This window comes from Theobroma cacao, chromosome 2, assembly GCF_053813885.1.
Source record: "Theobroma cacao isolate CCN51 chromosome 2, ASM5381388v1, whole genome shotgun sequence".
Taxonomy (NCBI): Eukaryota; Viridiplantae; Streptophyta; class Magnoliopsida; order Malvales; family Malvaceae; genus Theobroma; species Theobroma cacao.
Window position 1 is genome coordinate 49,981,814 of NC_142640.1, and position 13,025 is coordinate 49,994,838.

The window sequence follows — 13,025 nt, forward strand, 5'->3', positions numbered from 1 at the left end:
AACAATTGTTTGATGTTGAACTTGTCAAAAGTCCTTTGCAAGTAGCCAAAAACCCATGGATCAACATGTCGAGACGACTCGACATAGAAATCCAAGCAAGATTAAAGCTGATCCACCATTAATCAAAAATGAATATATACAAGTAATTATCAAAGGGTATTCATTGCAAAGGATAACGTTTTGAAAGACTCGTAGCAGATCTTTCGGTTGTGAAGAAATTTAACCCAAAGTTTGCGTCAGGCCATTAGCATTTGGCCCTACGCCTTTTAACATCTTGCAATATTGTTATCACCCTACTTATAGATAGGCGTACTTTCTCAACAAGCCAACCAGCCCTGGAAACCTCTCTTCTTTATGAATCATTTCTTCTTTCAGCCAATTTCAGCCTTTGATTCATTCTTTCACAGTACTAATTTCCTTGTTGTAGTGCTTGTTTTCGGGCTTTGGTATCTTTGAGGGAATTAATCCCAGGCTTCCTGAAACTCGGAGGAAGTTGTACTTTGTCTCATCACTTTTCAATATTCTTCTCCTAGTCCCAGGTTTGCCTTTTGTTAGGTCTTTTTCGTTTTCTTTTTGTAGTTTTGTGCTTCCTGTTCAGCTTTTCTTTCTAGCCTCTAGAAAGTGGTAACGATTTTCTTGGGGTCATTTTCTTTTTGTTTTTTGTTTTGTTGTAGCAAATATTCTGTCTGAAGTTTCAGGAGCTCCATCCATGGCTATGCTTACATTAAAATCAACTTACAACACAAACCTCTCACAAACGGTGGCCTTGGAGAAAAACAATGGCAGCCCTTGTGATGCTTCTTTCTCTACTTTCCTGAGCGGTGCTGAGGAAAATTATGTGCGAAAACAACTTTCAGAGTCAGGCCGAGACCTCGGCCCCAAGATCAGCAACCAAGGTGATCATCATTATTCAGGAAGGAAGAAAGAAGAAGATGGAGAGATTGGAGTGTTTGGTGCTGAAAAGTATTTCAATGGAGGGATAGATGCGGATAGTCCTAGATTAACCAAGATAGATGCAATGAAGCTTGAATGTGTGAAACGTGAAGGAGTCAATCTAGAGCCTATCAAGCCTGTGATACACCAGGGAATTCCTAGTGTTCGCTCTGAATCAAGCTGGAACAGCCAAAGTGCATTGCTCCAGATTGTTACGAGGAATCCTCCGCGGCCGAAAGCTAACAAGGTGAACGGAAAGACTTTTCTTTCTGGTCTTGTTGCCTGCAAATGCTACTGTTCTGATAGGGATTCTGTTGATATTGAAGAACAAGTTGGTGAAATAAGTTTCAAGAGAACTGCTAACGGTGGGGTGGTTCAAGGCAGGCAAAACAAAGCAGCAGCCAGTAAGGCTAGTCTAGAGGTCAATAAACCACCGGCAGAGCCCTGGATCAAGGAGGACCTTTTTACTTTCCCGACTATGAATTCTACTGTGGGAATTCAGCCAGTTAATGTTCCGTTGCAAGGAGAAGTAGATGAAATCGGACGGAAATCACTAGAGGTTTTTGGCTCCCCTGTACTTGGAAGGAGAAACAAGCCTTTGAACCTTGGGAGGAGGCTAAAAATGTTGTCTTGGGATTCAAATCCAAAAGCAGAAGAAACTGAAAATCCTAAAGGTAACTACAATGATACAGAGAGTGATGCAAGTTCAGATTTGTTTGAGATAGAGAGCCTCACAGGCAAAGCCTATCCCTTTCTTGCAAGACAAGCATCTGAAGCAGCATCTGGCTGTGTCACCCCAACAACTTGTTATGCACCAAGCGAGGTCAGCATAGAGTGGAGTGTGGTCACTGCCAGCGCAGCAGATTTCTCAGGGATGTCTGACTATGAAGAGCTAAGGCCATCAACAACAACCTTACCAAGCCCAATTAAAACATTTTCGACAACTATAGATGCCAAAACTAAGAGTGACAAGGAGTTTCAGAGGCGCCGTTCAGGTGGTCTATTGGGCTGCAATAGCCAGAAAGCTGTCAAAGTTGCTGAAGATGCATACAAAACAAATGACAAGGCAGGTTTCGAGCCAAGAATGCGCCGTGTGTCTGACTCCTACACGCCTGCCACAAGGTTTCGAGCTGAGACTCAACTTGCCGGTTTTGAACCTATACAAACGCCACGGATTCTTGCCACTCGCTCCCTTCCCCATCCACATTCATCACCACGAGCTTCGCCTCTCTTGTATATTCAGTAGGTTGGAATAGCTTGTCTGTAGTTTGTTTTCATTAGTTATTTTTGGTGTAAAACTTGTTATTAAAAAACTTTTATGCTTCTACTAGTACTAGTGTTGAATTCCATAAAATGAACCTAATCATTTGGAAAGTGAATCCAAAAATCACAGCGAGTGTCATTTTTTTGACAGATGAATATATATACATATAAAAACTTGAAATGCATGGATGCTGAAGGATGATGATGAATGTAATTGTGTTTGCAGCCAGATATTTGGGTCCATGGAGCTGTTTCCCAGTTACTTTTGGCTTGCCTCCTCTTCTATGGCAGAATTACAGACTTACAAGACTAGCATTTTGCTCAGCTAATTCTGTTAATCAAGACCTGATCAATATATTAGGACCATAACCATTATCTTTCCAGCTTTATTAGCAAGTGCTATAACCTGGACTTTTCCAATAATTGATATCCTGTGCTTTTGTCGATATTTTCAGTATGGACCACCTGCAGAAGATAAAGAGAACTCTAAAGCTTGAAAGATACCAAGACTTTGATTATCACCACAAAAGTGAGAAACAGGTAAAGGAATTTAACTTCATTTTGGTTCCATTCTATTTACAATGTCCAATACCCTCCACAACCCTGTAGAATAGAAAGGTAAAACTATTTCTGACTTTGAAGGGTGAAGCTTTCAGGATAGCTTAGTTCATCAGAGAGTAAATGCTGTCAAATTAGTTGCTGTTGCATTCAAATCTGCATGGTTTTTAGTGGAGAAGCTCTTCAATTCCAGCTATGGAAACAGTGAAGTTTTCAAAGCATGAATGACAGGTTAAAATCATGATTGTCACAGCTATGTTGCGCAGGAGGAATGTGTTTTAATTCCGCAACCACCTCATAAATAAATTGGTCCATAATATACTGTCATCCTTTCCAACATTTCACATCCACTTTCCTAGAAATCCAGATAAGATTCCTGCTGTGTCCATCAAAGAAGAGCTTTGACAATTCTTTTTTGGGCAGAACAAGATTTCTGAAGCAATGACATATATGTATAAACTGCAAAGCAGTGAAAGAGCACAGTGCAATTCCTTTAAAACGTGTCCACCTGAGATATCCAAATTTGCCATCTGAGCAATTAACTGGAATATAACTTGAGGGACACCCTCGTTTTTCCTACCATGAATTTGATGGATTAAAACAACCATGCCAGCAAAACCAAGATTTTCACTGTCCTTGGCTCTTGGGACCATCAGGGAATAACAGCAGAAAGGGGTCATCCATGTGCATAACGAGATCAAGAAATGAATTGGAAAGGCAAAGGTAGATGTAACCATAAATGCAACAGATCAAGAAACATGACTGACTATCCAGACTGCAAAGAGCCTAATGCTGGAAAGAAACTTATTTTGTGGTCACAATTCACAGACAGCACAGTAAGCAAAGGAGAAAGTTCTGCTGTGAGATTTTTCGAAATTTGTGGAATGTGATGGACTGTTTGGGTGTAGCCGTTTAGGTATCTATCAGCACTGGAAACCTGGTGACAATAATAGTTGTGCCTTTCCATCTGGACCACCTGAAGGGGAATGGCATTTCAAACTCAAATTAGGCTTTTTTACAGAAACGAATAGCCTTGTGGGGGGAAGATCAGGATGAGGCTGATCATAGACCAAAAAGGCATTTTTGATGAAAGAAATGGACCAAATGACTCTACAATTATGTACCTATTGGTCAATCCAAAACAATTCCATGAACCTGACAATCACAAAATAGGCATGTTGGTTCCTTAATGAGAAGATGAAAAGGACTCCCATGGTCCCTCATCTCTGCTTCACATTTTTGGCCGACAGTGGGGAAAAGATCTCTTTAACCAACTCTGATCATAGCAGTAAAGGAGTTCTAGGGATGCTTCATCCACCAAACCATGATCGTATACATTTCTTTTGGCTTTCCTTAGTTAAATAAGACAACATCATTATTCGGCAATAATTATCATCCCATATTGCCAACAAGCAATGGAAGGGCAGTTTTACTTGCATGGAAGGCCACTGCCAACAAGCAATGGAAATATCTTCCAACCCATGGCATAGATTGATTTTTCAGGACCAGACTTAAAAACAAAATCATTGTCTGCACATGAAACCGGTTTCTTTGTTACCTTTTTGGTGAATCCAAAGAAAACTTTGGTGGCAATACCAATCATTGGTGCTCGACCTGATAAAAGACATAAAAGAATGTATCATCAACACATGAGGTTGCTTCCACGGCCCACACATGACATATCCAGGTTATCAATGAATTTTTAAACTTATTCCCAACTCTAGCGATAATTTATTAGTCATAAACCGCTGATTGTTACTTCTATAAACAAAGACAAGTCTTATAAGTATAGAGCACAAGATTACAAGTATATACAAATCAAAAAAGCAGCGTGGTTCGTCGATGAGGAAAAACAAGAAAAATACTGGTGGTACATCTTCTTGTAAAGGATGCTTACAATCTACTAATTAATCATCTTTGTACTCTTTAGTTGGTCGTGCTTCAAAGCCACCATCTGCTCTCTTCTCAAGTGAATAAGGCATATAGGTTCCCAGAATTCTATCCCACATGATGAAGAACGGTTGCGAGAAGTTGTATTTGCTACCATAAAGCTGATGGTGGACATCATGGTATGCAGAATTGTTTCTGAAGAAAATATGAAAGAGGTTTCCAGGAAGCAATAGCCCGCAATGGTCATCGACCGTTTTAATGGTGGCAAACGAGAAGAAGAAGATGGAAGTTCGAGGAGACATGCCGGAGAGGAGAAATGATAAGGCCCCACCTACTGTGTCGAGGAGAAGCCCCTCCAGTGGATGATTGTACAGAGCTCCAAATGCATAGGGAACAACAAGACGGTGGTGCTGAGAATGGAGGTGCCGGTATAAGAACTTGTTGTGATGGAAATATCTATGCAGAAAATATTGCCAAGTGTCCATAACCAACATTGCTGTAACAAACTGTCTAGCTAGAACAATAAGGGAAGATGGCTGTCCTGCAGAAGCCCCAGCATCACTCCCTGTGACCTGCACAAAGCAAGTTTTACACATAAAAGTCTACAACATGGTCATATAATTTCACAATATAAATTGCGTACATGGCACATTATGTATGCTGATGAAGGCATGGAATTTTTGGTTCAATTAACAACAAAATCAAAAGTGGACTAAGATAAAAAGGAAAAAGGCAAGTGAAAACTGAAAACCAAGCAGCAACAAATTATGTACAATAGAAAACAGTTCTGAAATCAAGAAACAGGAACAGCACCCAGCTTGTCCATCTTTCATCATGTGGGAAGATATGAAGAATGCTATGAAACCCCTGCTAATATAAAAGAACTTTGATAGGGTTGCACTTGCTGTTGAAGAAAAATTTCTACTATTAAACTAACGATCACAAACACAATCCATGACAAAGTAAATTTCCACATTTACTATGCCCTGTTCGTGATTCATACCTAATAAATCACAAGTTGACAGACGTATTATTTGGTATACATGCAGAAGGAAAGGCACACAACATTACAGCATGATTATAGCTGGAAACTTCATAATAACAGTGACAATTGCAACTAAAAAGGGCTACTAGATAGGCTATTTGGGACATGCCATAATTGATTATCTATATAAATAAGTAAATTACCTAATCTCCTACACCAAACCTTATATGCACCCTGACAAAGTACCTCCTATCCTATTTATAATCTCCGTTGGGTCAACAGAAATCAAGTTGAAACTCATGGCTGATAATAGCTAAATTGTTCAACCCATTTTTGTAAGCAGCCTGGACAAATATATTGTATGCAATGGAATGATGCTAACAATTAACTCCAAATTCTTGCGATTATCTTTGCAAAGTAATCAAGGGTAAGAATTTGGAACCCCTGCCTAGAGCATTTGGTCAAATTTTATGGGCTTACTTTTTAAGTTCCTCACAATCCGAGCAGAACAAATGAAGGTAACAAAGAAAAGACCCTAGCCATAGTCTAACATAAACTTCTTCTCTAACAAAGGAAATTCAATATTAAAAAAAAACCCCCAATTCCTCCTGAGCTTAACCTCAATATCAGAACTAAGGAAGTAAAGTTCTAAGTGCCCAAACAGAACCCCCCAAAAAAAAAATCAATCCCAGCTTTCCTCTTCGAAAATAAAACAAAAAATTTCTGTCATAACTAAAAAAACATATAAAATTTAATGGAAACCCAACATCAAGAACCATCAGATCCTCCTAAAACCAAATTAAAACATGATGATCGCCCATCATTAAAAATTTCAAATACAATTACTAAAGATTATAAAAATAACTTAAATCATCAAAGTAACAAGCTTTAATTCTGTTTCTGGGGTTACCGTGAACAAAAGGATGGCGACAACAGCCTGGACAGTTTGTTGCAAAAGAACGCCTTTCACGACAGTTTGTTTGGAAACCAAATTCTTCTCATCCTCGTCCTTCTTCGAATGCAATCTATAATCCTCGAACGACCCTAAACACATATATATTCCTGAATAAATCCAATAAACAACAATCGGAACAAAAGTTCCCAACAATTCATCGGATACCGTGAAACCCATTTCTCCTTTTGCTCCACAGATTTCCACCAAAATCACATGAAATTCCAAGAAAAGAAAAACACCCCACACCACTTTTGAAAGTCCTGGTTGCTCTGTCTCCCTTCAAATTTAAACGAAGAGAGATGGAAATGGTCAAAATCAGCCGACGAATGTTTTAAAAAACTGGGAATTGGATAGGGAAGATAATAATAAATTTATAAAAAATAAAAGAAAATATATATTGGAAAGATTTTCGGAAGATTCGAAATTGAAAAAAGAAAATTCGTCGGAATTCAAAGCTGGAGAAAAAGATAGATTTTGAACCAGGAAATATCCTAGGATATGATCTGCTGCACGCAGTTCTATCCTAAACCCTTGACAAATGGCGACATACATAGGCCCGTGGGTTTCTTGGGGTCAGCTGTGGTAGGTTGAAACGACGACGGAAGAGTCAACTTTGGGCGCAAAGTAAAAATCTAGAAGGTGTATAAAAAAAACACGTAGAATACACCAACTTTCCCATATTGACCGTAATTACACGTAACAGTCAATAGGATTATTAGTTTTATAATATGTTAATATTTTTAAATAATTTTAAAATTATTATTATATAAATTATAATTTTTTATTATAATTTTTTTCTTCTTTTCAAAAAAAATTCTTTCCATTCGGCCCATGGTGTCGAAGAGGAGTCCGTCGACGTTATGATTGTAAGAGAGCTGCAAATGCGTAAGTTAAAATTTTTTGTAAAGACTCGAGTTTAAATACCACCGATTTAATAATTTTTTAAATTTAAATCACATAATTTTTAAAAATTTAAATTTAAATTGTTAATACTAGTAAAATAAAGATATTACAATATTGATAATAAGTGAAGGGAAAAGAAAATATCTTACAAAATTTTCTTTTGACTGTTGAGATCATAAACCTGATCGACTGCTATAACTATTTCTTTGGTTTATAAAATAAATAAACTCGAAATTAATTTATTAAACATATAAAAACATAAAACAAGACATACCAAATTCTCCAACAAAATTATGTTTGCAATTACATATAACAAAAGAGAAAAGAAAACCCTTTAAACACTACTCATACCTTAAACAAAAGGAAGACCACGGTAGCCTGAATGGTCCTCTTCTTTCCTTGACCGCAACTTGAACTTCTCAATTCATCTGATGTTGCCAAAGCCATATCTGACTGCACAATTTCGAGAATCCAAAAGCCAAAATGGCCCATGAAAAATACTGGAAGCAGCTGGCTGCCCCTTAATTTCTCAAGTTAAACTAAAGGGGAAAGACCAGAGACGTTGGAGGGTCACAAGAGCTTGTGAAACCTATAGTTTCCTTAAAACATTTTCTCTAATCAGAGTATAACCGGGACGGAGTTAATACATTTTTTGTTAGGAGACCAAATACAGAAGAATAAAGATTAAAAATTTTAAAAATTAATATGTTAAATTTGATTAAAAATTAAAAAATTGATAATAAAAATATAAAATTAAATAAAAAATTATAATATGTAAAATATAAATAATTAAATTAGATGTATAAAATTAATAATTTCTTTTTCTATAATTAAGATTGTTTAAAGATTATATATTCAAGATAATTTCATTTCAACTAAATATAAAATGTAAAGCACATAAAAAAGTATATTCAAATTAATTTTCTCTTACATAATCAGGATTAATAAAAAAATAAAACATTGATGAAATTTTAAATAATAATGTAACACTACAATTTATATTTAAAAATTATTTAATAATTTATTAATTTTTAAAAAATAAAATCATAAAAAATAAAATTTATATAATAGAAAAAAAAAGAACATAGTAAGTAGAAGTCACCACAAATGACATAACCAAAAAGAAAAAAAACAAATATAGTTAATGATTTGTAGAAATTTTAAAAAAAAATCTATAGAAACTTAAAACGTATAAATAAATAAAATAAAAATAAATAAATAAATAATATAAATTTAAAAAATAAAAAAATTTTATAGTTGAATGAGATATGTAAAATCATTTTATTATTTTTTATTTACATTAATTATTAAATAAAAAATTATTTTGAAAGGGCCATTAAAAGAATTAGACTATAACCCGCGTGGCCTTCTTATACTTGTTTTTTTTTTTTTCTCTTTTACCTCATTTTTTCTTTCTTCAATACTTTTTTTTTTTCTATGTCCTCCATGTGGCTAGAGGAGGAAGCCCTTTTGGGACATCTTTTACTTATGAAATAGATATATATAAAAATTTTCAAAAATTTTATATGTAATGAAAAAAAATTTAAAAATTTTGGCCCCCCATCAATTAAGGAGGCTCCGCCCTTGCGGTATAATAAATTAATACTATTAAATATTAGTTAGTTGATATAATAATGGCTTTATCTTCTTGGTTGATGGAAGGAACCTGTCAAATTACAAGCCAACAGTTGCTCAATTGATTATGAGCTTTTGAAAAATTAATGTTAAGGAGAAAAGAGAGAATTCGAATCTTTACACTATAATTCCATAATTAATTTTAAATAAAATATAATTGTTATTTCATTATAAAGATTATAGTACTTGACCTGGAATATATTCCACATTCAATTTATAGGTAAAATAAAAGTCTAATTTTTATATATACAAAACATACACACATACATTGCACGCATACATATAAAAAAGTGTACAAAAATTATAAAATATATATATTTAATTCTATCTCACAAAAAATTAAAATACCGAAAGGGTGACTCGTCTTATTTTTGTTATATTATTATTCTAATAAAGTAAATATCAAAAGCTTGAAATAAAATGATTCTTATCATACCTTATCCATTTAAGCAAGTTGAGCATAGAGTACCATTTGATCTTATAATTGTTACTTATGTTTATGAAAAATAAATAGTATTAATAATAAAGTACGATAATATATTAATTGTATTTAAAAATTCAAATTTGAGATGAGTAATTGAATTTCGATTCGATAAATTTATTGGATTTATTTATTCTTATACCATCGAAATATCTACGTAAGTCATATATGACGGATCAAAATACAAATTTGCAATTCCTATTTCTTTGCTCGTAATTTACCAATCAATCATCCTTGTGTTCTTTAGCAGGTCGTACTTCAAAGAATCCTTCGGCCCTCTTCTCAAGTGAATTATAAGGCATATAGGTTCCTAGAAATCTACACTAAATCTTTATTATTAAAAGGTATTCTTACTCTTTAAAAGATTAATCCCTTTCTCTCCCACCAAACCCACCAATTACTTCACCTGATGATGATTTGTTATCCCATTTATAATTTTTGGATGGGCTGATTATATATAGCTAATCATTCAACCAATTTGTTCACTAAAATATTGTGCACAAATCGAAACAGACAAGTTTATAATCTCTCTTCATATGTAACTATTACACATTAATTGTGACTCAGATATAAAATATATATATATATATGATGAGAAAAAAATAAAAAAAATATATCTTATGAATAATTCATCATGGAATCCTCTAATTTATCAACAATTTACATGGAAGAAAGAAGAAAAAAAAAAAAAAAACCCTTCACTACTCATTACCAGAAACAACAAGGAAGGCCCCCATAGCCTGAAGAGTTTGAGTAAGGTTCTTGAAAATTGAGGCCTTTCTAAAAAACTTAAGCAAGCGCAAGAAACAATCCTATACAAGCCCAAGCCAGGACAAAAGGCCTGCCTGGTCATATTTGTACTCATCTCACAGCCGAACAAAAGCTACTCTAATCAGGCATGTAGGCCTGCAAGCCTGATTTGGAGGTTCAATGGCAAACTTTTACACAAACTGATGGATAATCTTGGTTAAATTATTAACAAAAAATAACCAATTTCAGAGCAGAACAATGTTCATAAAATAGTAGTAAATTCAGAGTTTCACATCCGGTACTTGCATGGTACACACTCTCGAATAGACATTGACTTTTTAAATAAAAAACCAACCATTTATTCTCCTTGCAATTTTCATGGCCAATCAGAGTTCTTATCCCAAATAAAGCTACTCTTCGCAACAAACAAAAAAGTAGTAAACAGTAGGGGAGGACAGAGCAATTTCTCAATCAATCGTTCTTGCACTCTTTAGCAGGCTGCAACTCGAAGCCCCCTTCTTCTCTTTTCTCAAGCGAATAAGGCATGTGTGTCCCCAGAATTCTATCCCACATGGCGAAGAACGGTTGGGAGAAGTTGTATTTGCCACCGTAAAGCTGATGGTGGAGATCATGGTAGGCGGTGTTGTTCTCAAAGAAGATGTGGAAGGGATTCCCAGGGAGCATCAACCCGCAGTGGTCGTCCACTGATTTCATGGCGGCGAAGGAGGAGAAAAAGGCTGAGGTTGCAGGAGACATACCGGAGAGGAAAATAGCCAACGACCCACCGAGGATGTCAAAGAGAAACCCTTCGATCGGATGACTGTAGATAGCACCGAATGGGTAGGGAACAACCAGCCGATGATGCTTGGAGTGGAGGTGACGGTACAAGAACTTGTTGTGGTGCAGGTATCTGTGAAGAAAATATTGGTAAGTATCGAAAACCAGCATAGCTACAACAAACTGTCTAGCTATAACAGTAAGGGAAGGTGGCTGCGCTGACGAAGCCCCGCCATGACTTCCTCCTGTCATCTGCACCAAGTAAGGTTCCAGTACAACATGAAATCATGATTAATCTAAAATGTAAACGAAACAAGGTCCAGCTTCTGGAACTGGAAAATTTCAAAGTTTATCCAAGAATTATCGATTGCTTAGCAAGAGAATGAGCTCAAATTTCAGACAACAGCCCATATAATCTTGAAAATTTGGATCATTCCCTTATCTTTATTATTCGATTTTAATGCTTTGATTACTTATTTTGACATAAGACTTTTTCCCATAATATAGATATATATTGGCTTTTTTTTTTCAATATCGATGTACAAACTTTTCATGAGAGAGATTTTGACCTAGATAGCCCTTTTGTTATATGTATACATTAACTATTGAAGTAAAATATAAAGTCTAGTGTTGTGTTTTATCAAAGAGAAAGTATATACGTGTTAATTCAGTTGATAAGAATATGAAGGTTTGTTCAATTAGGAAAGAAAAGAAATCTCTTTTAATTTCTTGTTAAGTAAAAATTAAAATTATGAATGCTTCAAGTCGAAAATATATTTGACCGTGTTAGCGTCTAAACTTATTTAAGACATTAAAAAATGTTAATTGGTCGAAATCAAATTTTCTCCAACAAAGTTTGAGTGACTAGGTACTCATACCATATACAAGAGGTTGGTCGCAATGAACTGACGGAATTGTTGCCAAAGGACGCCTTTGATGACCGTCTCTTTGGAAGCAAAATTCTTCTCATCCTCGTCTTCCTTGGGATGCAATCTATAATTGTCACAAGACCCTAAAGCCATGTACATTCCTCCATAAACCCAATACACAACAACTGGCATCAAACTGCCCAGCACCATGTCATAAGATATCCCCAAAGAAGCCATATTATCACAGTACACAACCTTTGGAAAACCAAACAAAAACCACATACAAAAATTTTGAACCTCCCCCTCTTCAACTTATAACTAAGAGAGAGTTGCCCAAGGGGACCACGAAGCTATGAATAATTTCGGGGAAATAATATACATTTTGGCCATTGAACTTTTCTCGTTGATATGTGTATTTTCGACCACTAAATTTTTATCTAGTCCAATCAATCTATAGGATTATTATTTAAAAAATATTAAAGTAGTTAGATGATATTGTTTTATATCGTGTCCATGTAAATAAAAGATAATTGTTCTTGACATTTATTTTTTATTTACAAGTTATGTCATTGTGTTTACTCGAACATAACGTCACACAATTAATATAGGACAAATTAGTATTATTTTGATTAAACCAATTAAGATGAAAGAATATCATTTACATGCAAATTATAAATTAACAAAAAATAAAAATTACAATCGAATATTTGATTCATTAATAAATATATGTATTTTTTATTAAAATAAGTCTAATTCCACTCTCCTTCGCACCAATGTAAAGCTGGTATAGTAACTAAGAGGTACACAATTCACCATGGAAAAAACTAGAGGCTGTGCAAAATTGCAAACATCCAAGTGAGCAAATACTATTTTTGTGGATTGCACGGATTTGTCAGCGAATAATCGATCAATTCGTTGATGGCTACTGACCCAGATGTTGGGAAAAAAAATAAAGAAGGTTTGTCCATACCCTCTGCCAAAGTTGTCCCGGATAATAAATTATTTATATGGTATTTTCGATTTATC

General features: G+C 35.0%; 3 protein-coding genes across 3 annotated transcripts; 1 reads left to right on the forward strand and 2 right to left on the reverse strand.

The window, feature by feature from the left end:
- The first annotated feature begins 291 nt into the window (after positions 1-291).
- On the forward strand, positions 292-2,263 carry LOC18610410 (protein PHYTOCHROME KINASE SUBSTRATE 1-like). The gene is made up of 2 exons (XM_018114567.2): positions 292-539; positions 675-2,263. Exon 2 carries the CDS (start codon positions 710-712, stop codon positions 2,177-2,179), a length of 1,470 nt encoding a protein of 489 aa, XP_017970056.2. The 5' UTR covers positions 292-539; positions 675-709; the 3' UTR covers positions 2,180-2,263.
- Positions 2,264-4,462: 2,199 nt separating this feature from the next.
- On the reverse strand, positions 4,463-7,036 carry LOC18610411 (sphinganine C4-monooxygenase 1). The gene is made up of 2 exons (XM_007046051.3): positions 6,540-7,036; positions 4,463-5,216 (listed from the first exon to the last, which is right to left on the reverse strand). Exons 1-2 carry the CDS (start codon positions 6,759-6,761, stop codon positions 4,662-4,664), a joined length of 777 nt encoding a protein of 258 aa, XP_007046113.1. The 5' UTR covers positions 6,762-7,036; the 3' UTR covers positions 4,463-4,661.
- A 3,560-nt stretch (positions 7,037-10,596) lies between these two features.
- LOC18610413 (sphinganine C4-monooxygenase 2-like) lies at positions 10,597-12,418 on the reverse strand. The gene is made up of 2 exons (XM_007046053.3): positions 12,009-12,418; positions 10,597-11,382 (listed from the first exon to the last, which is right to left on the reverse strand). The coding sequence occupies exons 1-2, from the start codon at positions 12,279-12,281 to the stop codon at positions 10,825-10,827; spliced, it is 831 nt and encodes a 276-aa protein (XP_007046115.3). The 5' UTR covers positions 12,282-12,418; the 3' UTR covers positions 10,597-10,824.
- Between the last annotated feature and the right edge of the window lie 607 nt (positions 12,419-13,025).